Consider the following 27,548-nt stretch of genomic DNA (forward strand, 5'->3'; position numbering starts at 1 on the left):
GTATATTCCCAAGATAGAATTCGGTATTAAATGCCCTTCGTGGGTGATATTTACATATATAAATATATATATATATATATATATATATATATATATATATATATATATATATATATATATATATATAAATATATATATATATATATATATATATATATATATATATATATATATATATATATATATATATATATATACATATATATATATATATATATATATATATATATATATATATATATATATATATATATATATATATATATATGCGTGTGTATATATATATATATATATATATATATATATATATATATATATATATATATACGTATATATATATATGTATATATATATATATATATATATATATATATATATATATATATATATATATATATACGTATATATATATATATATATATATATATATATATATATATATATATATATATATATATATATATAAATTTCTACCTCACACTTTGGATCAAATCCTAACACCTTCAAATGTAAGGCCAGGTTTCTTCCAACCATGCCACCAGAAGCCATAAAAGAAGTCGGAACTTAAGTGCTATTCTGCAGTTTAGGATTTACCTGGCGAGACATTAGTCTCTTACCACCGAGTTTTCCCAGACTTCCCGGCCCACCAGGTGACACAATTGATAGTAATTCACACAAGATCGCTAACACGTACACCTCGCTCATGCTTTTATATGATTTCCTGCTTTAATTCTAATGAAAGCATAGACTTCCTCTTTTTCTCACCACTGCTACTAATTCCTGAACCGAAACTAAGCTTTTTAGGACCCATGATTACGGAACACAGAAAACAACAGGTGTAAAGGCAAGATAAAAAAACTGATAAAACTGAGCGAATAGAGGACAACCACACGATGCGCACGCAATGAGAGGACTGATCAAGGTGACGCTCGATTGGCGTCCCTCCGATGTGCTGCCATCTAGCGGTGTCAACAACAAACTACGATGCACGCTTTCGAGAAAATTCCACGGGTAAGCGTATTGTTTACGTCGTATGTTGGAGTAACACTTCGTATGTTGAGACAGAAATTTGGTCGAATTTTACTTCGCATGTTGGAAAATTCGTATGTTATGACAATTGTATGTAGAGGTATCACTATATATATATATATATATATATATATATATATATATATATATATATATATATATATACACATATATACTGTATATATATATGTATATATATATACATATATACTGTATATATATATATATATATATATATATATATATATATATATATATATATATATATATATATATATATATATATGTAAGTATATGTATATGTATATATGTATATATGTGTATATATATATATATATATATATATATATATATATATATATATATGTATATATATATATATATATATATATATATATGTATATATATATATATATATATATATATATATATATATATATATATATATATATATATATACATATATATATATATATATATATATATATATATATATATATATATATGTATATTTATGTGTGTATATATATATGTGTGTATATACATATATATATATATATATATATATATATATATATATATATATGATAAATTTTGCACATTTTTACGTGTTTTTCATATTCATATAAGCCATATATATTTTTGATACATTAATGTCTGGATTCTCTTAACGACCTCGGGATCAGAGCCCCAGGCGAAATCACACAAATATATATATATATATATGTGTGTGTGTGTATATATATATATATATATATATATATATATATATATATATATATATATATATATATATATATATATATAGATATATATATATACATATACACACACACACACACATATATATATATATATATATATATATATATATATATATATATATATATATATATATATATATATATATATATATATATATATATATAGATATATATATATATATATATATATAGATATATATATATATATATATATATATATATATATATATATATATATATATATATATATATATATATACACATAAAATATACACATACATCATACATACATATACCCAGGCACTTCCCCCAATTTTGGGGGGTAGACAACACCAAACAAATGAAACGAAAAAAGGGGACCTCTCCCCTCTACGTTCCCTAGCCTGACTAGGGACTCAACTGAGTTCGGCTGGTACGGCTAGGGTGCCACAGCCCACCCTCCCCCGTTATCCACCACAGATGAAGCTTCATAACGTTGAATCCCCTACTGCTGCTACCTCCGCGGTCATCTAAGGCACCAGAGGAAGCAGCATCACAATCGCTCGCCATTCATTCCTATTTCTAGCACGCTCTCTTGCCTCTCTTACATCTATCCTCTTATCACCCAGAGCTTTCTTCACTCCATCCACCCACCCAAACCTTGGCCTTCCTCTTGTACTTCTCCCATCAACTCTTGCATTCATAGATAGCCATTTTCCATTCTCTCAACATGGCCAAACCACCTCAACACATTCATATCCACTCTAGATGCAAACTCATTTCTTACACCCGTTCTCACTCTCACCATTTCGTTCCTAACCCTATCTACTCAAGATACGCCAGCCATATTCCTTAGACACTTCATCTCAAACACATTCAATTTCTGTCTCTCCATCACTTTCATTCCCCACAACTCTGATCCATACATCACAGTTGGTACAATCACTTTCTCATATAGAACTCTCTTTACATTCATGCCCAACCCTCTATTTTTTACTACTCCCTTAACTGCCCCCAACACTTTGCAACCTTCATTCACTCTCTGACATAAATCTGCTTCCACTCCACCATTTGCTGCAACAACAGACCCCAAGTACTTAAACGGATCCACCTCCTTAAGTAACTCTCCATCCAACATGACATTCAACCTTGCACCACCTTCCCTTCTTGTACATCTCATAACCTTACTCTTACCCACATTAACTCTCAATTTCCTTCTCTCACACACCCTTCCAAATTCTGTCACTAGTCGGTCAAGCTTCTCTTCTGTGTCTGCTACCAGTACAGTATCATCCGCCAACAACAACTGATTTACCTCCAATTCATGATCATTCTCGCCTACCAGTTTTAATCCTCGTCCAAGCACTCGAGCATTTACCTCTCTCACCACTCCATCAACATACAAGTTAAACAACCACGGCGACATCACACATCCCTGTCTCAGCCCCACTCTCACCGGAAACCAATCGCTCACTTCATTTCCTATTCTAACACATGCTTCACTACCCTTGTAGAAACTTTTTACTGCTTGCAACAACCTTCCACCAACTCCATATAACCTCATCACATTCCACATTGCTTCCCTATCAACTCTATCATATGCTTTCTCCAGATCCATAAACGCAACATACATCTCCTTACCTTTTGCTAAATATTTCTCGCATATCTGCCTAACTGTAAAAATCTGATTCATACAACCCCTACCTCTTCTAAAACCACCCTGTACTTCCAAGATTGCATTCTCTGTTTTATCCTTAATCCTATTAATCATTACTCTACCATACACTTTTCCAACTACACTCAACAAACTAATACCTCTTGAATTACAACACTCATGCACATCTCCCTTACCCTTATATAGTGGTACAATACACGCACAAACCCAATCTACTGGTACCATTGACAACACAAAACACATATTAAACAATCTCACCAACCATTCAAGTACAGTCACACCCCCTTCCTTCAACATCTCAGCTTTCACACCATCCATACCAGATGCTTTTCCTACTCTCGTTTCATCTAGTGCTCTCCTCACTTCCTCTATTGTAATCTCTCTCTCATTCTCATCTCCCATCACTGGCACCTCAACACCTGCAACAGCAATTATATCTGCCTCCCTATTATCCTCAACATTCAGCAAACTTTCAAAATATTCCGCCCACCTTTTCCTTGCCTCTTCTCCTTTTAACAACCTTCCATTTCCATCTTTCACTGTCACTTCAATTCTTGCGCCAGCCTTCATTACTCTCTTCTCTTCTTTCCAAAACTACTTCTCATTCTCTTCATATGACTGACCCAGTCCCTGACCCCATCTCAGGTCAGCTGCCCTCTTTGCCTCACGTACCTTGCGCTTTACTTCCACCTTTTTCTCTCTATATTTTTCATACTTCTCTATACTATTACTCTGCAGCCATTCTTCAAAAGCCCTCTTTTTCTCTTCCACTTTTACCTTCACTCCTTCATTCCACCATTCCCTGCCCTTCCTCATGCTGCCTCCAACAACCTTCTTGCCACACACATCACTTGCAATCCCAACAAAATTTTCTTTTGCTAACTTCCACTCCTCCTCTAAATTACCAGTTTCTCTTACTCTCACCTCGTCATATGCCATTTTCAACCTTTCCTGATATTTATTTTTTACCCCCGGTTTTATTAGCTCTTCAACCCTCACTAGCCCCCTTTTACATCCACCTACTCTATTCCCCCACTCTTTTGCTACAACTAATTTTCGTTCCACCAAAAAATGATCAGACATACCGTTAGCCATACCCCTAAACACGTGCACATCTTTCAATCTTCCAAACATTCTTTTAGTTATCAACACATAATCCATTAATGCCCTTTCTGCTACTCTTCCACTTGCCACTCTTACCCATGTATACTTATTTTTATCTTTCTTTTTAAAAAAGCTAGCACTTATTACCATCTCTTGTTCAACACACATATCTACCAGTCTCACCACTCTCATTTTTACCTGGTACGCCATACTTCCCAATGACACCTTCTACCTCTCCAGCGCCCATTCTAGCATTTAAGTCACCCATAACAACTACATAATTCCTTCTACCCAGTCCTTCTACACACCTAGTTAATTCATTCCAGAACTCATTCCGCTCTTCTTCACTTTTCTCACAACCTGGCCCATACGCACTGACAAACTCCCAACATTCCCTACCCAACCTAACCCTTACCCACATTAACCTAGATGATATCTCCTTCCATTCCACTACTTTACCTGTCATCCATTCACTCAGCAATAAAGCCACACCCTCTCTCGCTCTTCCCCTTTCAATCCCAGACACTCTACCAGACTTTTCACCAAACATCACTTCACCCTTTCCTTTCATCTTTGTCTCACACAAGGCCAATACATCCATCCTTCTACTTCTAAACATACTTCCAATCTCACATCTTTTACTCTCTATCGTACTACATCCACGCACATTCAATACTACACAGTATTCTAGAAGTTTCATTCCAGCTGTTACCAACTTGTGGAATGGTCTTCCTAATCAGGTAGTTGAATCAGAACTTCAAGTTCACACTTGCAGCAAATGTTTTTATGTTGACCAGGCTGACATGAGTCTTTTTATTGATTATATATGACATATCTGTTTTTGACATTGTTTGTTATGTTGACCAGGCTGACATGAGTCTTTTTATTGTTTATATATGACATATCTGTTTTTGACATTGTTAATAGTTTATATACGACATATCTGTTTTGACGCTGTTACTGTTTTTAGAATTATATATTGTTAATTTATTCTCACCATTTATTTATTTCCTTATTTCCTTTCCTCACTGGGCTATTTCTCCCTGCTGGAGCCCTTGGGCTTATAGCATCTTGCTTTTCTAACTAGGGTTGTAGCTTGGCTAGTAATAATAATAATAATAAAGGGGGAGGAGCTACTCGCCCTGCACCCTCAATCAATCAACCTCCCTAATCAAAGGATAAGGGTTTGTATGCCGTGTAGGAACCAACACTGATTCAATAGACTTCAACAGCCATCATTTAAATTCTAACTAAGTATATGGCCAGAATCAGAAGAAAACCTTTAACCTTACTTGTTGGAATCCATAAGCTGTAGCAACATTCAAGAGGTCAATAGATCAGGATTCTTAAAATCAAAATACAGTGCCAAGACTGTAGTTGTCAATTAATGGGGGACAATGGAAGCAGAGGAGGAGATTATTGTTATTGTTATTACAAGCTAACCTATAACCCTAGTTAATAAACAAAATAAAATATTTTAAGAATAGTATCATTAAATAAGATCTTCCATATACTGTATAAACTACAAAAACTTAAAAAAAAAAAAACAAGAGGAAGAGGAATGGGATGATAAAATATTGAGCCCGACTGTACCCTCAAGCAAGAGAACTCTAATCCAAGATATTGGAAGGCCATGGTACAGTTACTATGGCTCTACACATGACTAGAGAACAATGGTTTGATTTTGAAGTGTCCTCCTAGAAGAGCTGCTTACCATAGCTAAAGAGTATCTTCTACCCTTACCAAGAGGAAAGTAGCCACTAAACAATGACAAAGCAGTAGTAAACCCCTTGAGCAAAAAAGAATTGTTTGGTAATTTCAAGTATTGTCAGGTGTATGAGGACAGAGGAGAATGTGGAAAGAATAGGCCAGCCTATTCAGTGTGTGAGTAGGCAAAGACAAAATGAGCTATAACCAGAGAGCAGGATACAAGGTAGTACAGTCTGGCCAGTAATAGGACCCAATAACTCTCTAGTGGTAGTATCTTAATGAGTGGCTGGTGCCCTGGCGAACCTGCTACCTATCTTCCTAACCAGACAGGATCCTACTGATAAGCACTGAACAGCCAAATCCATGGCTAAACAACATAACTAAGAGTAGCGTAAGTCTGATTATAACAAGAAGTTGCAGCTCCCTGAACTACAAGCCAGTCTCTCAATGAATTCTTCAAAATGTTGTATAAGGTAACTACAGTAAATTCTCCTTCCATGGTGGTAGCTAACCTAACTGGGATACCCCTGGCACCTAACATCATATACAGAGAAGGAAGTAACAGCTACATAATCACAAACAGCCTCTGCTTTCCTTCTGTCTGTTCCTAAAAAAGGAACCACAATACTGACAACAACAAATATTGAAAACTGTACAACAGATCAAACGAAGACCTGCTAGCTTGTCTATCTCTCATAGAGTCCTTTACTGGCAACTGGCTTCTCAACCTTGAACTATATATAGCTAATTCCTGTCCATATATGTATTTGATAAGCCACTTAAGTTCTGCAAAACTGGTCAGGTCCCCTTCTGCAGCCTGTGCATCAAGTAAATTATCCAACTCTTATGGTAAAGTTAAAAGCTTCTTCTAGATTACTTAGTTTTTATGATAAAAATAAAGAAAAAATAGATAATAAAATGGCGTATAAAGATTAAAGATAAATAACTTATCAGATGAGACGGGGCTTCCTTAGTTACAGAAGTCCTACCTCTTCTAACTACTTTGCTCATCATATTTAGCCCAAGGTCTGCCTTCCTAACCATAAGTTACAACATTATCAAGTCTGTAATCCTTTTTAATAATTTTTTTATGCTTAGCTCTTCATAAGCCCCTACTCCACAAATATTAACTTATAGAGCCTTAATACGAAAAAAGCTCATATGAATCAACTTGTTGAATATAAGATGCACAAAAGTCAGAAAATCATAAAAAGCTGAAGAATTCACTTAAATATCAATGCAAAAAATAACAACTCAAAATAAATTTCAAATATATGAGATGGAAAAATGTAAACATACCTCTTCACATCGTCTGCAATTAACTTTCGTGTTATGTAAAGGTGTGACATCCAATCCGTCTCGCCCTTCAAAGGAAGAAGATCTTTTACCTCTAAAAGAGCTGCGAAGCTTCCTACTTATATTCCCAAGGGTTAAGTCTTCCATAGAGGGTGAAGAGAACGGACTGTGGCGTGAAGCCAAAGGACTAGTTGGCGACTTGGAAGCTAGTGGCAGAAATGGTAGAACATGCACATCACAAAATGTCTGGATACAGTAAATTGAATCTTTTTTTCAAATCATAAGTTCATATTCAATGCTTCGTCAGTCATGCAAAGAACAATTTATAAGCACATATGCAAGGGTTACATCTTAGTATTTAAGGCATCTCAAAAATAACAATACCTCATCAAAAAGCTGTTTAATTAAAAAATTCCAATACAGTATACTGAAAAATATAAACAACACTTTTACCAGTAGTGTGCTTTAAAAATGTCTTTTATAAAAAATCATACTAAAAAAATCATCTCACAAACTCATCAATCCTCAAGGCTTACTATTACTAATAAGTTAAAAAAAGGGGCAGACAACAAGCAGGCATCATAGTAGCAGACTTTGTTCTTCCATGATAACTCACGATAACCATTCCTACCTAAACTAAAAAGATTTATCATACCAACCTTAGAAGCTAGAGATCCCCTACCCCAATCCTTGGGCCTACCTGTATGCAATTATAATATTTGGACATGTACAAACAAATTCTTAAATGTAATTTATATTTTTCTTAGCCATACATACCCGAGTTTTTATAATTAAGGAGATTATTTCTGTGTGAGCTGGAATCGTTCATTAAATTTGGATAACTAGTGGTTATCCAACTGGTGAGGGTATGTGGCAAGGAACTCTGGCCCCTTCCTAGTCAGAGCGCCCTCACCTCTGATCTTTCGAACCAGGACCAAGAGAGGCAATTGAGGAAGTAAATAAGATTAAAGGACTCAGGATTGTATGGCTAGGAAAAATACAAATTGCTTTCAAAATTTTTCCTTTGTTCCTACGCATCATACAAACCCTTGACCTTTCAATAGGGACACTCGATGCTTGGTGCGTTGTTAGTACCCTGGAACCCAAACTGGAAAGTTCAATTTTCTTCCCTGGAAGTGATCAACGCTTGATCTATGGAGAAGCGAAGCGAAGACCAATGCCACCCCAAATCTGCCTTCCATTTTTATGAAAGACAGGTAGGACCAAGGTTATTCAAGTATACCTATAACTGATCAAAAGGTGGAGATTCCTTTCCTGCAGCACCAAGCACTCGATAAGGAGGTAGTGTCACGGAGCTTTCCCAGCGACTGCGACTACAATTGGCCTTCCTGGACTTCTTCAACCTCTTATTCATCTTAGAAGAAGACTTTGAATTAGAGTCGGTTCTTCCTTTTCTTCATCTTAAGAATCGGTTCTTTCTCTTCTTCATCTTAGAAGAAAATTTGGAATCTGAGTCGGTTCTTCATCTCAGAAGAAGAGTTGGAATCAGTCTGTTCTTCTTTTTTCTTCCGCGTAGAAGAGTTGGAATCAGTCTGTTCTTCTTTTTCTTCATCTTAGAAGAGTCGGAATCAGAGTTGGTTCTTCCTCTTCTTTCTCTAAGAAGAAGTCGGATTCAAAGTCAGAGGATGACGAACAGGAGGATGACAAGGAGGAGCAGGTGGAGGATAAGGAAGAACAGAGTACAATAATACCTTGAGATACGAATTTAATTTGTTCCACGACCACCGATGTATCTCAGAATAATTACTCCCATTTGAATTAAAAAACAGAATTAATCCGTTCCAAGGGTAAGAAATTTACCCAAAACAAGCTCAAATCATGCTCAAATTACACTCAACAATCACTAAAGAAAGATAAATCAACAGGAATGACACAAAAATTGATATAAAATAATAAATGTTAACAAAAACATTAAAAAAATAGAGTTGTACTCACCGCCTTGGCGAGTGCTAGCATACGGGATGCATGCAAGAAGGGAGGGAGAGAAGTAAGGCTACCACGCACACACACATACGATATGGTAGCTGTAGAAAGCGGCAATATAAACACAATTAAAACATTGTATGAGCATACTGAATGCTTAATATTTAAGGCCTCATGTAACAGAAAGGATGAATAAAAAAATAAAAAAATTATAGTTTCTGTAACCGAGTCATCGGCCAGTTCCTTTTCCTTTAACCATATCAAAAGTAGGCGCTCGATCTCATTATGCAAATCAAATCGCAACTTTGACATAATAGTTGCGCCTTTAGAAGGCTGCATCTTCTTTATTGCGTCCTTTTGTTTGAAAATGGTGGATATGGTGGACGCATTGTGGCGTCCACCAGGCAAATAAACGGATTCTGAGCGAAGCGAAAAATCTATTTTTAGGTGAGATAGCCATGTCGTCCTAATGGAAGGTTCCTACAAGTAGCTTTCTAAGGGATATTCGCTACAGTGATATTCCCAGAGAATTTTCCTTTAGGTCTCCAGAATTCTAACTCCTCGTCCGAATATCCTTAAAATTTCTCTTAAGGATATCGCATAAATCAGGGGACGTATATCTTGATACGACACATAGCGATCTTCACCCCGAATAGCGTTTTCGCTCCGAGGGGGAAAGTGGCAAATATAGAAAGGGAGCCGTTATCAAGGTACCCTTCCTCCCATACTACTATTGAGTATCTAGATGGCACTGTATCCAAGATGGCGCCTTATTCCTTGTAGCGTTGAGCATGGTGCTATAGATATAGTAATTTCCAGAGGGATCCTGCCAAGGCCTTTTCTGTAGAAAAGGAGGACGGGACCATCAGGACGACATGGCTATCTCACCCAAAAATAGATTTTTTGCTTCGCTCAAAATCTGGTTTTTGGGCTCAAGCCATGTCGTCCTGATGGAAGCTTACCAGAGATTACTAGAAAATACTGTATCTGTGGATTTTTAAAGTGCCTTAACCTTGGGACAATTTTTCCTATGGTCATCCAGACCGTTGAGACATATGACGTAACCGTTATACGTCATTACTGCTAAACATAAACCATATTAGTGCTTCCTTCCCCCTGCAGGGAAGTCATACTAGATGTAGGAAAGGAGTCTCAAGGTTACATATAATGTATGAACAAACATAGCATCAACTACATACAGAAGTCTTGCAACTTGTATATAGTATTGGGCTATCGTATTAGATAGTTATACAAGATTCTCACTGCTTGTATAACGTATTGGAACAAAATATTACTAGATAATGTTTGTATCACATATAAGAACATACATATTGTTCATAAATACATATATGCAGTTTTATTAAGGGTAAGAAAACTCTGATATATATTTTATTAAAAACTAATTGTAGGGCGAAATAAGATGCAAATACATATTGATAGTTATTCATTGGCAATAAATGACCAACATAAAGTAACATGTATTCATAAATGTTAATATATGTAATAAGAAACATACCAATTAATCAAAACACAGAAAAATGTTATTTTCATTAGTAAAATAAATTTTTGAATATACTTACCCGATGATCATGTAGCTGTCAACTCTGTTGCCCGACAGAAATCTACGGTCGGGATACGCCAGCGATCGCTATCCAGGTGGGGGTGTACACAACAGCGCCATCTGTGAGTAGGTACTCAAGTACTTCTTGTCAACAAGAACTCAATTTTCTCCTCGGTCCACTGGTTCTCTATGGGGAGGAAGGGAGGGTTCTTAAATTCATGATCATCGGGTAAGTATATTCAAAAATTTATTTTACTAAGGAAAATAACATTTTTCAATATTAATCTTACCCGATGATCATGTAGCTGATTCACACCCAGGGTGGTGGGTGGAGACCAGCATACATGTTAACAAAGAAGCTAAGTATCCCGTATTTCATTTTATCAGTTATTCAAAATAACAAGCATAAAATAAATAAGTACCTGGTAAGGAAGTCGACTTGAACCATTACTCTGCCTTTTTTAAGTACGTCTTCCTTACTGAGCCTAGCGGTCCTCTTAGGATGCTGAACGACTCCTAGGTGCTGAAGTATAAAGGGCTGCAACCCATACTAAAGGACCTCATCACAACCTCTAACCTAGGCGCTTCTCAAGAAAGAATTTGATCACCCGCCAAATCAACAAGGATGTGGAAGGCTTCTTAGCCTTCCGTACAACCCAAAAAACAACAATAAAAAGTATTCAAGAGAAAGATTAAAAAGGTTATGGGATTATGGGAATGTAGTGGCTGAGCCCTCACCTACTACTGCACTCGCTGCTACGAATGGTCCCAGGGTGTAGCAGTTCTCGTAAAGAGACTGGACATCTTTGAGATAGAATGATGCGAACACTGACTTGCTCCTCCAATAGGTTGCATCCATAACACTCTGCAGAGAACGGTTCTGTTTGAAGGCCACTGAAGTAGCGACAGCTCTAACTTCATGTGTCCTCACCTTCAGCAAAGCAAGGTCTTCTTCCTTCAGATGAGAATGTGCTTCTCTAATCAGAAGCCTGATGTAGTAAGAAACTGCGTTCTTAGACATCGGAAGAGAAGGCTTCCTGATAGAACACCATAAAGCTTCTGATTGTCCTCGTAATGGCTTTGAACGTCTTAAGTAGTACTTGAGAGCTCTTACTGGGCAAAGTACTCTCTCTAGTTCGTTCCCCACCAAGTTGGACAGGCTTGGGATCTCGAACGACTTAGGCCAAGGACGGGAAGGAAGCTCGTTTTTAGCCAGAAAACCGAGCTGCAAGGAACATGTAGCCGTTTCAGATGTAAAACCTATGTTCCTGCTGAAGGCGTGGATCTCACTTACTCTTTTAGCTGTTGCTAAGCACACGAGGAAAAGAGTTTTTAATGTGAGGTCCTTAAAAGAGGCTGATTGGAGCGGTTCAAATCTTGATGACATTAGGAACCTTAAAACCACGTCAAGATTCCAGCCTGGAGGGGACAACCGACGTTCCTTTGAGGTCTCAAAAGACCTAAGGAAGTCCTGTAGATCTTTGTTGGTGGAAAGATCCAAGCCTCTGTGGCGGAAGACCGCTGCCAACATACTCCTGTAACCCTTGATCGTAGGAGCTGATAGGGATCTTACGTTCCTTAGATGTAACAGGAAGTCAGCTATCTGGGTTACAGTGGTACTGGTTGAGGAAACTGCATTCGCCTTACACCAGCTTCGGAAGACTTCCCATTTGGACTGATAGACTCTGAGAGTGGATGTCCTCCTTGCCCTGGCAATCGCTCTGGCTGCCTCCTTCGAAAAGCCTCTAGCTCTTGAGAGTCTCTCGATAGTCTGAAGGCAGTCAGACGAAGAGCGTGGAGGTTTGGGTGTACCTTCTTTACGTGAGGTTGACGCAGAAGGTCCACTCTTAGAGGAAGAGTCCTGGGAACGTCCACTAGCCATTGCAGTACCTCGGTGAACCATTCTCTCGCGGGCCAGAGGGGAGCAACCAACGTCAACCGTGTCCCTTCGTGCGATGCGAACTTCTGAAGTACCCTGTTGACAATCTTGAACGGCGGGAACGCATACAGGTCGAGGTGGGACCAATCCAGCAGAAAGGCATCCACGTGAACTGCTGCTGGGTCTGGAATCGGAGAACAATACATCGGGAGCCTCTTGGTCATCGAGGTAGCGAATAGATCTATGGTGGGCTGCCCCCACAGGGCCCATAGTCTGCAGCAAACATTCTTGTGAAGGGTCCACTCTGTGGGGATGACCTGACCCTTCCGGCTGAGGCGATCTGCCATGGCATTCATATCGCCCTGAATGAACCTTGTTACCAGCGAAAGCCCTCGATCTTTTGACCAAATGAGGAGGTCCCTTGCGATCTCGAACAACTTCCTCGAATGAGTCCCTCCTTGCTTGGAGATGTAAGCCAAGGCTGTGGTGTTGTCGAAGTTCACCTCCACCACCTTGTTTAGCTGGAGGGACTTGAAGTTTATCAAGGCCAGATGGACTGCCAACAACTCCTTGCAATTGATGTGAAGTGTCCTTTGCTCCTGATTCCATGTGCCCGAGCATTCCTGTCCGTCCAGAGTCGCACCCCAGCCCGTGTCCGATGCGTCCGAGAAGAGACGGTGGTCGGGGGTCTGAACAGCCAATGGTAGACCTTCCTTGAGAAGAATGCTGTTCTTCCACCACGTTAGAGTAGACCTCATCTCCTCGGAAACAGGCACTGAGACCGCCTCTAGCGTCATGTCCTTTCTCCAGTGAGCAGCTAGATGATACTGAAGGGGGCGGAGGTGGAGTCTCCCTAACTCGATGAACTGGGCCAGCGATGAAAGTGTCCCTGTTAGACTCATCCACTGCCTGACTGAACATCGGTTCCTTCTCAGTATGCTCTGGATGCATTCTAGGGCTTGATTGATCCTTGGGGCCGACGGAAAAGCCCGAAAAGCTCGACTCTGAATCTCCATACCTAGATAGACAATGGTCTGGGATGGGACGAGCTGGGACTTCTCTATATTGACCAGGAGGCCTAATTCCTTGGTCAGATCCATAGTCCATCTGAGATTCTCCAGACAGCGACGACTTGTTGGAGCTCTTAAAAGCCAGTCGTCCAAATAGAGGGAGGCTCTGATGTCTGCTAAGTGAAGGAATTTCGCAATATTCCTCATCAGTCTGGTAAACACAAGAGGTGCCGTGCTTAGGCCAAAGCACAGGGCTTGGAACTGGTACACAACCTTTCCAAAGACGAACCTTAGGAAAGGTTGGGAGTCTGGATGGATGGGGACGTGAAAGTACGCGTCTTTTAGGTCTAACGAGACCATCCAGTCCTCCTGCCTGACCGCTGCTAGGACCGACTTCGTCGTCTCCATCGTGAACGTCTGCTTGGTGACATAAGCATTGAGAGCACTGACGTCCAGCACCGGTCTCCAACCTCCTGTCTTCTTCTCTACCAGGAAGAGACGGTTGTAAAAGCCCGGGGATTGATGATCCCGGACTATGACCACCGCTTCCTTTTGTAGCAAGAGCGACACCTCTTGTTGCAACGCTAGCCTCTTGTCCTTCTCCTTGTAGTTGGGAGAGAGGTTGATGGGAGACGTAGCTAGAGGGGGACTGCGGCAGAACGGAATTCTGTATCCCTCCCTTAGCCACTTCACAGACTGAGCGTCTGCACCTCTGCTCTCCCAAGCTTGCCAGAAGGTCTTCAGTCTGGCTCCCACTGCTGTCTGGAGAGGAAGGCAGTCAGAACTTGCCTTTTGCGGACTTGGAACCCTTCTTGGACTTGCCTCGGTGACTGTCGGCACGGGTACCTCCTCTGCTGGAGGCTCTGCCACGAAAGGGCGGGATGAACCTAGATGCAGGTGTGTCAACTGCTGCAGGGCGGAAGGGTCTAGGCACGGAAGGTAAGGTTTTAGCCTTACGTGCAGAAGATGCCATAAGATCATGAGTATCCTTCTGGATAAGCGAGGCAGCCATCCCCTTAATCAGCTCCTCCGGAAACAGACACTTGGAGAGAGGAGCAAACAACAACTCTGACTTCTGGCAAGGAGTGATACCAGTCGATAAGAAGGAGCAAAGATGTTCTCTCTTCTTAAGGACTCCTGACACATACGAAGCCGCAAGTTCACCAGACCCATCCCGAATTGCTTTGTCCATGCTAGACATGATCAGCATGGCCGAGTCCTTATCTGAAGGGGAAGTCTTCCTGCTTAAGGCTCCCAAACACCAATCGAGGAAGTTGAATATCTCGAAGGCACGAAAGACTCCCTTCAACAGATGATCCATATCAGAAAAGGACCAGCAGATCTTCGATCGTCTCATAGCCAACCTGCGGGGAGAGTCAACCAGACTTGAGAAGTCGCCCTGGGCAGAGGCAGGAACTCCCAAGCCTGGTTCCTCTCCCGTGGCATACCAGACGCTCGACTTAGAAGCAAGCTTGGTAGGCGGAAAGACGAAAGAAGTCTTTCCCAGTTGCTTCTTGGAATGCAACCACTCTCCCATAACCCTCAAAGCTCTCTTAGATGATCGGGCGAGAACAAGCTTGGTGAAGGCAGGCGCAGCAGACTGCATGCCCAGAGCAAACTCGGAGGGAGGAGAGCGAGGGGTTGCAGACACAAACTGCTCAGGATACAAGTCCCTGAACAAGGCAAGGACTTTACGAAAGTCTAAGGAGGGAGGCGTAGACTTGGGCCCTTCAAAATCAGAGTGTGGTTCATCCAGATGTGCAGCTTCGTCATCCGATACTCCATCATCCGAAAGCTGAGTTGTAAGTGGCAAAGGTAGAGCAGAAAGCTGAACGGCTGAATCCGGCAGTACGGGTGCATGCGTACCTGCGGATCCAACATCATGCCGCTGCTGGTCGGTCTGCGAGCTGGCAACAACAAAAGCAGAGGGCTGGTGTGTGGGAGGGGCTGCGGTGGGTTGAGGAGCATGCGGTATGGTATGCGGAGCATGCTGTAAGGTATGCGGCGCATGCTGCATGGTATGCGGAGCATGCTGTAAGGTATGCGGAGCATGCTGCATGGGCTGCGGAGAATGCCGCATAGTGCTGGAACCCGGCAGCTCTACAGAACCTTCCCACTGCTGATGCGGTAGCTCACGCATGTTAACAGATGGTGCAGCAAGAACATGCGTCTGGCAGGGTGGACTGCGCATCGGTGGTGGAGCTCTCACAGGTGGAGTGTGGGAGCAGGCAGCCGCAGTATCTGCTGAGCGCACAACCTCGGCGGGTTGTAGGTTAACAGGAGTAGTGTTAACCTTCTCAGCATGATACTCCTGCATGAATGCCGCAAGCTGAGACTGCATAGTCTGCAGCATGGACCACTTAGGGTCTACTGTGGTTGGAGCAACAACAGACGGAGCAGTAGCCTGTTGAGGGACCACTCTACCTTTCTTGGGAGGTGTGCAGTCATCAGATGACTGCGGCGAGTCCGAACTGACCCAGTGGCTACACCTGGGCCGTTGGACTCGCTCGGAAGGGACCTTACGTTTGAGCGGTCGTGAGACCTTGGTCCAACGTTTCCTCCTGGAAACTTCTTCCACAGACGAGGAATGTAAGGGCTCATTCGTCTGTATGTGGATGGGACGATCCTTAACAGATACGTCCGCAACCACTGAGGATACACCCGTGCGCCGATCAAGGCCTGCCGAACCCTTTGGTCCTTCGACATTGCTTCTCCCCTGGTCTTGGGAGCTTGCAAGAGGTCCCGGACTGGGAGGACGACTGGCACGCACAGATGTACCCTCATGCGCAACACTGACACTGACACTTTGCACATCACTAGCACTAACACTTCCCACTGCACTCTTCGCTTTCAGTTCTCTGACATCTGCCAAGAGCTGATTACGGTCATTAGCCAATGACTCCACTTTGCCACCGAGAGCCTGAATGGCACGCAACATATCCGCCATGGAAGGCTGAGCACTCGTAGCAGGTTCGGGAGTCACCACCACAGGGGAAGGAAAAGGTTGAGGGGCATGGGGAGAGGAAAAATCCACAGAGCGAGAAGAACTCCTTCTGATTCTCTCCTTCTCTAACCTACGTGCATTTCTAAGGAATTCGTTAAAATCGAATTCCGAAAGCCCAGCACATTCCTCACATCGATCTTCCAATTGACAGGATTTACCCCTACAATTGGAACATACGGTGTGAGGATCTATAGAGGCCTTCGGAAGACGCCTAGCACAAGTCCTAACGCTACACTGCCTGTACTTAGGGACTTGAGACTGGTCAGACATCTTGAATTTAGAAGTAGTCAAGGGGGAATTCCAAAATCTAGCAAAGTTCGTTAACAATTAATCCAAATTAATTCCAAAAGCTTGCTAAGCTAATGATAAAGCTTCCTGAATAGCGAAGGCTAAACTCTAGAGTGAATACATCACCAAATCGTGAACAACAACTCCAGAATCAACAGCGTATCCAAGTAGGTCTTGCCGGCAGCACGACAGAGGAAAAATTGAGTTCTTGTTGACAAGAAGTACTTGAGTACCTACTCACAGATGGCGCTGTTGTGTACACCCCCACCTGGATAGCGATCGCTGGCGTATCCCGACCGTAGATTTCTGTCGGGCAACGGAGTTAACAGCTACATGATCATCGGGTAAGATTAATATTGAAAATTTAGTTTTCATCTGAAAAGGAAAATATTATTAATGCCACCATAAATTTGAAAATTTTATAAATATTCTAATATGAATTTATGTGCTGTTGAAAATCAATTCACACTGTGCAAGTACACACGGCACAAGTGTTATCTATATGTTTCTTCACCTCAAATAATTTGAACAGTCCTTAGTATCACCATGGTGACACTCACTTCACAAGTATTGCACCGAGAGGTGCCAACACCTTCACCCGACCAATTGATTGTCCCAATCAATTCACTGTTCATCGCAGCACGAGACGACAGGTTTTAGTACACTACCTGCCGCCATCACGAAATGCTTGAGTTGATGCACTTGCTTCGCATAATGCTTGTAGAACACTCTGGATGACTTCCATCCAGTGTATGAGCGAAGACGCTCAAAGTCCATGTACTGGAAAAAGTTCAGTGATGAAGCAATTTTCCTTGGATCATGACCTGCGGGTGTACTGTAAGGATCCGCTCTGCGAATAAAATAGGTGATCTTCGCCCTCAGTTGTTTTAGGGATGAGTTTGATCCTGAAGTTTCTCCTTTAAACAGCTGTCCTCCCCTGAAGTCTGAAGTTCTTCGAAGATAGACCTTTAGACACTCCACTGGACACAGCGAGATATCTTCCTTCAGAGGGCAGATTCTCCAACGACCCCATCTCTTGGTGGGTAGCTCGTTCTTAGCGAGAAATGTTGGATCAGGAAAAAGATTCAGTTCTCCCACTTCTGTGAACTGAATATGGCCCTCATCTCTGGATAGGGCCACTATTTCACTAACTCTGGCCCACGAGGCTATAGCGAACAGGAAAATGACTTTTTGAGTCAAGTCTTTCAGAGAGCAATCCTCATTGTTCACTGTTAAAGCATAGTGTAGGACCTTGTCAAAGGACCATGAAATGGGCTTCGGAGGGGCTGCATGCTTAAGCCTAGCACATGCCTTAGGGATCTTGTTAAAGATTTCGTTTGACAGGTCTACTTGGGAGGTGTATAGTAGAGGTCTAGTCAGAACCGACTTACACATAGTTATCGTGTTGGCTGCCAAACCTTGTCAATGAAGGTGGATAAAGAAGGACAGACAGAAGTCCATTGAGATTTCTTTTGATCCTTTTGCTTTGAGGAAAGCAACCCACTTTTTCCAAGATGATTCATATTGTCTTCTGGTTGACTTAGACTTATATTCTTCTAAGAAGTCTATACTGCTTTTCGAGATCCCAAATCTTTTCTTTACTGCTAAGGAGAGAAAATCATGAGATGAATGCTTTGGGTTCTCTGTGATGAAGGGAAGACAGTCGACTTCTGGACCTGTTGAGACAGTGCTGGGTCCGGCAGAGGGACCAGCCTCAGCTTCAGTTCCAATACTAGAAGGAACCAGTTGCTCTTTGGCCACTTGGGAGCCACTAGAGCTGCCGTTCCCCGAAAGGATCTCAGCTTGTTGAGGACCTTCATTAAGAGATTGGTCAGAGGGAACAGGTAGATCCGGTTCCATCTGTTCCAGTCGAGGGACATGGCGTCCAACGCTTCCGCTAGAGGGTCCTCGTAACGAGGTAGCTTCTTGTTGTCGCTCGTCGCGAAGAGGTCGATCTGCAGTTCTAGGACTTGACGTAAGATGAAGGAGAATGAGTCTGCGTCTAAGGACCATTCTGACTCTATCGGCGTGAGCCTGGATAGAGCGTCCGCCGTCACATTGCGGAACCCTTGAAGGTGAACGGCTGACAAATGTCATCTCTTCTTTTTCACTAGATGGAAGATGGACAAAATCACTTGCTTGATTTGGGGCGATCTCGAGCCTTGACGATTCAGACATCTTATTATCACCTCACTGTCCAGGATCAGTCTGATATGGGCTGATTTGTGAGGGGAGAGTTTCTCCAGCATCAGAAAGACTGCCATGGCCTCCAAAATGTTGATGTGGAAGGTCTTGAATAGAGAAGACCAGGTCCCTTGGACTTTCCGTTGATGGGAGTGACCTCCCCATCCTTCCTTCGAGGCATCTGTATGGATGGTAACTGAAGGTGGAGGTGGTTGCAAGGGCACGGTCCTCTTTAGGTTCCTGGCCTTCGACCATGGCTTGAGCTTGAGAAGTGATCGTAGTAGGGTCAGTATCGGTCTTCTTAGATCTCTTCGAGCGTTTGATGCGTATCTTCTCCAGACTCCTGACGCATCTTTTAGCTGTGCTCTTAGCACTGGGTCTGTCACTGATGCAAATTGGAGAGAGCCCAGTACTCTTTCCTGTTGGCGTCTTGAGATCCTGTCGGATTTCAGTAGTCTCTTGACAGATCCTGCTATCTCTCTCCTCTTCCCTGGGGGAATGGAGAGACAGTGTGACTTCAAATTCCAATGGATTCCGAGCCATTGAAACTCTAGGGCTGGATATAGTCAAGACTTCTTGACATTGATCTTGAATCCCAGATATTCCAGGAATTGGATGACTTTCTAGGATGCTTGCATACACTCTGTCATGGATGCTGTCCACACCAGCCAGTCGTCAAGGTACGCTACTACCTGGACACCTTCTAGGCGTAGTTGTTGAACGACTGCGTCTGCAAGTTTTGTGAAAATCCTTGGGGCTATGTTTAGTCCGAAGGGCATGGTTCTGAAGACGTACTTCTTCTTCTCTAGCCTGAATCATAGGTAGGAAGAGAGGGGGCAATTGACCGGAATATGCCAGTAGGCATCTGCCATCTCTATCGAGACTGTGTACGCCCCTTTTGGTAACAGGGTCCTTATGTGTTGAAGGGTTAACATCCTGAACTTGTTTTCTATGAACTTGTTGAGTGGCAACAAGTCAAGAATGACTCTGAGTTTGTCTGAGTCCTTCTTGGGAACACAGAACAGCCTTCCTTGCAATTTGATGGAATTTGCTCGCCTTATCACCCGCTTGCTCAAAAGTTCTAGGGTGTATTCTTCCAGTACGGGGGTGGAGTGTTGGAAGAATTGAGGAAATGATGGTAGAGCCTCGCTCCAGCTCCATCCAAGTCTGTTTTTTATTAGGCTGGGGGCCCAAGGATCGAAGGTCCAACGATCCTGAAATTGTTGGAGCCTTCCTCCTACCTGAAGCAACTCATTACTTCTGCTTTCTGGAGGATTTACCTCCTTGACTGCATCCTCCCTTACCACCTTTACCTCTTGGGGGTTATCTAGAGGAGCCCCATTTAGACCCTCTATCCTTGGGACAAAAGGTAGGGGTCTACCTCTCGAACGCAGTGTTGAACACTGGTGACTGGGCAACCAGCTGCTAAGGCACCATCTGATAGGTTGTTGGGGGTTGAGCCACCATCTGGGGCATCGCGGTCATGAGAACTGTGGGATGTTGTTGTTGTTGTCTGGCAGGGCGAGAGGGTAACCTAGGTCTTTTTGTCTTCCTCTTAGGCTGGGGACCCTCATCTGGAGAAGACTTCCTCTTCGCTGACATGCCCCACTTCTGGAGAAGGTTTCTATTCTCCGTGGGGGCCTTGTCTACAACTTCCTTGGTCGCTTCACTCGGGAAGAGGTCCTTACCCCAGATATTGAAAGCTATCAGCTTCCAGGGTTTGTGCTTTACTGTTGCGGAAGCAAACACTTACTCCCTACATGCTCTTCTGGCTTTGACAAAGCCATACAGGTCCTTGACAACAGTAGCCAAATGCATTTTGGCCATGACCATGTTCATATCTGAGGTTTTGTTAATGCCTGCCGTCATCTCCAGACAGTTTTGCAAAGATAGAGATGCAGCCAGTCTTTCCTTTGTCTCTTGCTCCCTACGCAAGAGAAAGTCAGACAGCTTAGGGAGATTTTCGCTGGACGACAGTCCAGCGATATCTGCCTCCAACTTCCCAACTAAGAAGGTAAGGTGGACTTCCTTCCAGTCCGTATCTTCCATAGGCAGGGCTATAGATAATGGTCTACACTCGTCGAGTGTAGGGCAAGGTTTGCCTGCCTCTATTGCCTTCATTACAGCTTTAAAAGCCTTTGATGTAAAAGGAAAGGGTATTGAAGCTGGTGCAAGAAAGGTGGGATGCTTCTTGCTAAGGGCTGACACTTTAGAATTAGTGTAGCCCTTCTGCTTCAGGCTACTGGACAGAAGAGCGTGAGCCTTATCATGGTGAAATACTATGACCTCCTTAGGTTCCGTCTCTTCCTTCGATGCTGGTTCGATCTTCAGACGGACGAAGCAGTCTGGGTAGGCTTGAAAACTGGGCCAGAAGTCAACATCTTCAATAGGGACGGTCCCAAACTTCTCTGAGATAAAGATCTTGCCATTGGTTATAGGCATGTATTCTGCATACCTCCAGGGATTAACGTTAGAGCAAGGTGGGAGATCTTGAACCCTGAGTCTCTTGTGAGACCCACGGGATGCGAGTAGGGCAATTCTTCTCTCCAATTTCGCCTCCCTTTCTTCGCCTTGTTTGCGAAGACTCTCCATCAACACCGTGAGATTGGCCAGTGCCTGTCTCACGTCATCTGATAGAGGGGCACAAGATGTCGGAAGGTACTGGCTCACAAGCCGAAACTGATTGAAGGGACTCCGATTCAACCTCATCATCTTCTTCAGGAGTCAAGGTGGACTCCTCCTCGAGACCTTCCGCTAGAAGGTCCTTCTCAGTGTCCAAAGACACCTCAGACATCCTCTCCTCTTGATGGATGTCCATGCCTTGCATTGCGTCGGTAACGTCCGTATCTACAGCAATCTGGACGTAAGGGATCTCAGGTCGTGGCTGGGGTATGACAGCTTCCATACCTGCTTTTGGGAACAGCAAGGAGCGCATCCGTTTGCTCGGAAGGTGCGGTCCCGTGGCGTTCTTCTGAAAGCCACGAACCCACCTGCGCAGGTTCTCTCGTGCTGCATCCCTTGACTCCACTGACTTGGGGTCATCAAAAGCCTCGGTAACCAAGGCCTTACAAATCTTGCAATCCTGGGGGTCCCAGTACCGAAGAGGTCCCTTGGAAGTGGTGCAGGAGGCATGAGCTCTGCACTCAGGATGGCCACAGAAGTCTTTGCTCCTGACATTGCAGAAGACTACTTGGCACTTCAGTAGGTCCTCCTGTAAAGAGAGGAAAATTAAATGAATATGCGGTAGTTTATCCCGCCTGATAAACAACTGTATAAAATATTATCATTAATATTTTAACATTATAGCTAAGGATAGACAAGCTAGAAAGGAACTAGGAAAGACACATACTTGTGTTTCTCTTCCAACCAATTGCTGTGACCTCCCCCAAAATGAGTTTTCCTATTAAGGAAACCCAAGGGAAGGGTTCTAACCCCTAGGGGTAGATAAGTGTAACTTAACACTGACCTTTCCCACGGTTTTAATAATGTGGGATAAATGGTAACTGATCATCTAACAGTCTGTTGAAAGAAATCTTTTCCTTCAATATATGACTGGTCTCAACAATAGACTGTGCAAGGATACACAGGGTATGTTGGAAAATGACTACTGTATAATATATACTATAGTGTTCTGTCTGCAGTATGATCTATACTGCAAATATACTGGCTACTGTATAATCATATACTGTAGTTTAGCCGGCGTGTTGCCGGAAAGGCTAGCACCTGGCGGAACGATCCAGCCCCTGGTGGCAACGGCCCAGTCGGCATGTTGCCAACTGGGCTAGTACCTGGCGGCACTAGCTGATAGAGAGAGAAAAAGCATGGAGTGAAGGGTTACCTTATCAATGTTTGTCAACCATTAATAAGGGTGTAAGTATTTAATCTTACTGCCTTCCTCCAGAATGAGGATTCAAATGGAAGGGGAGAATGTATCATTCAGGCTTCCATCCAACCACAAAACCGTTGCCGGTCACTGCCGGTCCAGGGTATGTGGATGGCAGTCCAAGAGAGGACTGAAGAACACTACAGAATAGGGGTCTCCCACTGGCAGCCGCCACAGCCAGCACAGCTTTTCTCCCGGAGCCTTGCGTCTATAAGGAAAGACTGAGCGACTAAACAGCTGCTTATGTAGGAGCCCGGCCGGCCCCATAAACTACCGGCAAGCGGTGAGATTGTAGGATGACGGCTACAGGATTGCGATGGCTAGGCCATCGCTAAAGGACAGATGGGGCAGGGAAAAGGCTCCTGTATAAAGTGTGGAAGAAGGCGGCAGGATTGCCACCCCTACCACACAAGAAGAAACTCTGTTTCAATATCGGCACCATCCTAGGCGGCAGAAGAATATCTATTACTCAACTTAGGGTCTGCCAAAATGGTGTTAAGAGGAGGCGGCAAGATTGCCGCCGTCTCTGAACAAAGAAGAAACATCGTTTCAGTGTCGGCGCCATCCTAGGCGGCAGAATAATATCTATTCTTCAGCCTAGGGTCTGCCAACGTAAAACTAGTCTTCTAGACCGCAGGGGAAAAGGTGGCGGCATCATACAACCACTTCAAGTGCGGCTTAGGGAGGCATAGCCTCTTATGTCGGCAGCTGAAAGCCGGCAGGGGAGTGACTACTCACCCTGCTGCCCGGCCACCGGCAAAAAGACTGAATACTCTGAGGTTCTGTCGAAAACCCAAAGCCGGCTATCCACCGGCAAGGGTAAGAGACAGAAAACACTAGTCTAGTTAAGCCGGAGTGTCTACTCTATGGCACGACCAAGATAGGGTTGTAGGCTATGGCGGCACTCAGAGGGAAGGAGGGATTACCCTTAAATCTCCACAAAAGACGAGTATCGATTTATATAATAATTCTAGGAGATATCTATCTCCGCATGAATTGATAAAACGATACACGAGGGTAAACAGAGAACATGTATGAAAGTATACTAAGGCGCCTAGGCTAGTAGCCTAGCGCCGGGCGAGATTCAGTTACCTAAATCGCCGAAACTCTAACGTATACGATCGGTGAGGAAGAGGAAATAAATACAGTAGGGTCCCGAATTATGCGAGAATTTGGTCGATGAAAGGCCTCGTGTAATTGGAAATTCGTATATTTCGAAACACATCATGGTGGCAAACAGCAACCTACCCGTCAATTTTTTTTTTCACTCCATTTCTAGCTTTCTAGCTATATATATACTGTATATACACTGTGTGTGTGTATGTATGTGTGTATGTATGTATGTATGTGTGCATGTATGTATGTATATATTATATATATATAAAACATATATATATATATATATATATATATATACTGTAGCTTTTATCTTAACAATACTGTAAGAAATCCTTCTTATAGATTTTTTTTTATAAAATACTGTACAAAATTTCTTTTATGGATAAATAAAACAATAAAAAGTTGTTAAAGTTTTGATAATTTTCTATGACTGTAGTATTTACTACTGTACTATGCATAGCTTACTGTTTTCAGTATTTTCAGAATGATGTAGAATTATTTCATATACAGTGAACCCTCGTTTATCGCGGTAGATAGGTTCCAGACGCGGCCGCGATAGGTGAAAATCCGCGAAGTAGTAACACCATATTTACCTATTTATTTAACATGTATATTCAGACTTTTAAAACCTTCCCTTGTACGTAGTACTGTTAACAAACTACCCTTTAATGTACAGAACACTTAATGCATGTAATACAGTACCCTAAACTAAAACAGGCACAAATATTAAAGGCGACTTTATATCATGCATTTCCTAAACACGCCAAAAAGCATGATAAAAAATGGCAACCAATGTTTTGTTTACGTTTATCTCTGATCCTAATGAAGAAACAGACGCATTTACACATCTGTTTATAGGTTAGTTTTTGCATCAATTATATTGATTATTCAGTACAGTATGTTGATTTGGTTATTACTAATGTTTTACTTAATTTTTCTTAGGACTTCCAAATGAAATTTTTTTCTTTATGACGCCGCCTGAAACGACGGCGTCATAAAGTACGCTCAGTAAACAAACTAAGGAATTTAACCCGCAAGTTGAAAGTGATAAATAATGATATTACAGTAAAAGCTTTTATAAAATATGTTATTACAAATATTATTTACCGTATCTATATAAAATCATACATACGTAGCAAAGCAGGAAAGCAATCTACGAGAGAGAGAGAGAGAGAGAGAGAGAGAGAGAGAGAGAGAGAGAGAGAGAGTTGTTTTACATACGTAAATGTAAATTTTAAACAAAACAAAAATAGCCCCATTTCATATAAAATAGATTACAAATATTTTACTTTATCATATTACAGTAGTCTGTATGATACTGTAAAGTTCAGTACAGTATGTTGTTGTTAAAGTCGTGGCGATGAAATTCTCACGAAACAAAAACACGCCATTTGATTACAACAGCTGATTCATTCTCTCTCTCTCTCTCTCTCTCTCTCTCTCTCTCTTCGTGTTATACAATACTTACATTTAGATGAAGAAACTAAAATTAGTTTTCTTAGTGTCAATTAAATACGAAACGAAATAATTAGGCCGAGTCTACATCCATTTCAATCATAGCTAAAAATAGGGCATCCGATTTCATCAGCAAACCACTATTTTTTGGGAAATATAATTTTATTCTAGAAAATTGCCACTCTTTAAATAGTTAATTGCACATTAAGAAAGCGTGTACTTTTGTTTTTAAATTTCGGGTGTGTTTTAAAAATCGAGTATTGTTGACTTTTTTTTTTTTACTTTTGGCTGTGATTAGATCAGCTGTCATCTAGCTGCCGCTCTTGAGTGTGTACGAATACACTAACAAAGTATCATTTATACCATTTCTTAACTTATTCAAACCGTCTACAGTATACAGTTGATATTACATAAGCACCAATGTGTTATAACCTATCAAATTTTTTGTTTATTACATTTAAACCCCCCCCTCTCTCTCTCTCTCTCTCTCTCTCTCCTCTCTCTCTCTCTCTCTCTCTCTCTGGGCTACTTTTCACTACCTCCCATTCCTTACCTCTCTCTATCTCTCTAACAAATGATATCTTTGTTGCTCCTCAAAGTTTCATTTATATTGAAAATCAATCATGATTCAATTTTCCTTGCTTTCTCCAATCTCGCACCATCGGTCACATCGCGGTATTTTCGATATTTCCGGAAAATCCGCAATATATGTATAGACATGGGTTATGAAAAAAATCCGCGAAGTGGTGAATCCGCGATGGTCGAACCGCGAAGTAGCGAGGGTTCACTGTAGATACAAAAAACAAAAAAGGGTTTTCAAGGTTTGATACAGTACGTATCTAGCAATAGTTAAAAATTACAGTATAGTACTGTATATCCATGATGACACTCCCACACGTAAACACGGCCAGTAGGCGCAAGTGTGCACTAGGCTGCTGTACGATAATCACGCTTTTTTTGCCCTGAGCGGTCATTTCACTAATGATAATTTTTCAAAGTTAATATAATTTCTTTATGCTTATAATTCGTAATTATAGTTAAAAGTAGGGATATTAATTAAATGGTTGAGTAAAAAAACAATTAATACTACTATTATTTAATTTCAAATGGCTACATAATACTGAACATTCTAATGGGTCTTTTTATCTTCAATCGTAAATCTTACGCCTGGATAAGCAACAAAAGGAAAGGGATAGGTCTCTCTCTCTCTCTCTCTCTCTCTCTCTCTCTCTCTCTCTCTCTCTCTCTCTCTCTTCATATCGTTTCCTGTATAGTTTTCAAATATGTTCGTCATACATTTGTACATTATTTATCCACTTTATTCTCTCTCTCTCTCTCTCTCTCTCTCTCTCTCTCTCTCTCTCGGCGTTTCCTTTCCCTTTATAGTTTTGTGAAATTTCGTTGTCCAGTCATTCGGTAATGAGAAGTCATTTTCGCTTTCGGCATCGAAAGAAAACTTTGTTTCTTCAATATACTCATCACTGGAGGATTCAGAACTAGTGCTCTCATTATCAAACAGGTTATCATTATCAAATTCCACAACAAGAATATCATTTATTTCATCTAAAGAAATAACCTTCCTCTTTAGACCTTTCATTACAAAAGGAACAACAAATAACCACTTATGCATGAACGCCCGAGCGCACTGATAGGAAACCACAGTT

The 27,548-nt window shown here is 41.7% G+C and overlaps 1 protein-coding gene across 1 annotated transcript in view; it reads right to left on the reverse strand.

The window, feature by feature from the left end:
* The window catches only part of LOC137653407 (TBC1 domain family member 2B-like), a 687,014-nt gene that overhangs the window by 591,643 nt on the left and 67,823 nt on the right, over positions 1 to 27,548 (reverse strand). The window contains exon 5 of the mRNA XM_068386766.1: positions 7,561 to 7,763. Coding sequence (XP_068242867.1) covers positions 7,561 to 7,763 — 203 coding nt within the window. The remainder of the gene's footprint in view (positions 1 to 7,560; positions 7,764 to 27,548) is intronic.

Source organism: Palaemon carinicauda, chromosome 14, assembly GCF_036898095.1.
Source record: "Palaemon carinicauda isolate YSFRI2023 chromosome 14, ASM3689809v2, whole genome shotgun sequence".
NCBI classification, from domain to species: Eukaryota; Metazoa; Arthropoda; class Malacostraca; order Decapoda; family Palaemonidae; genus Palaemon; species Palaemon carinicauda.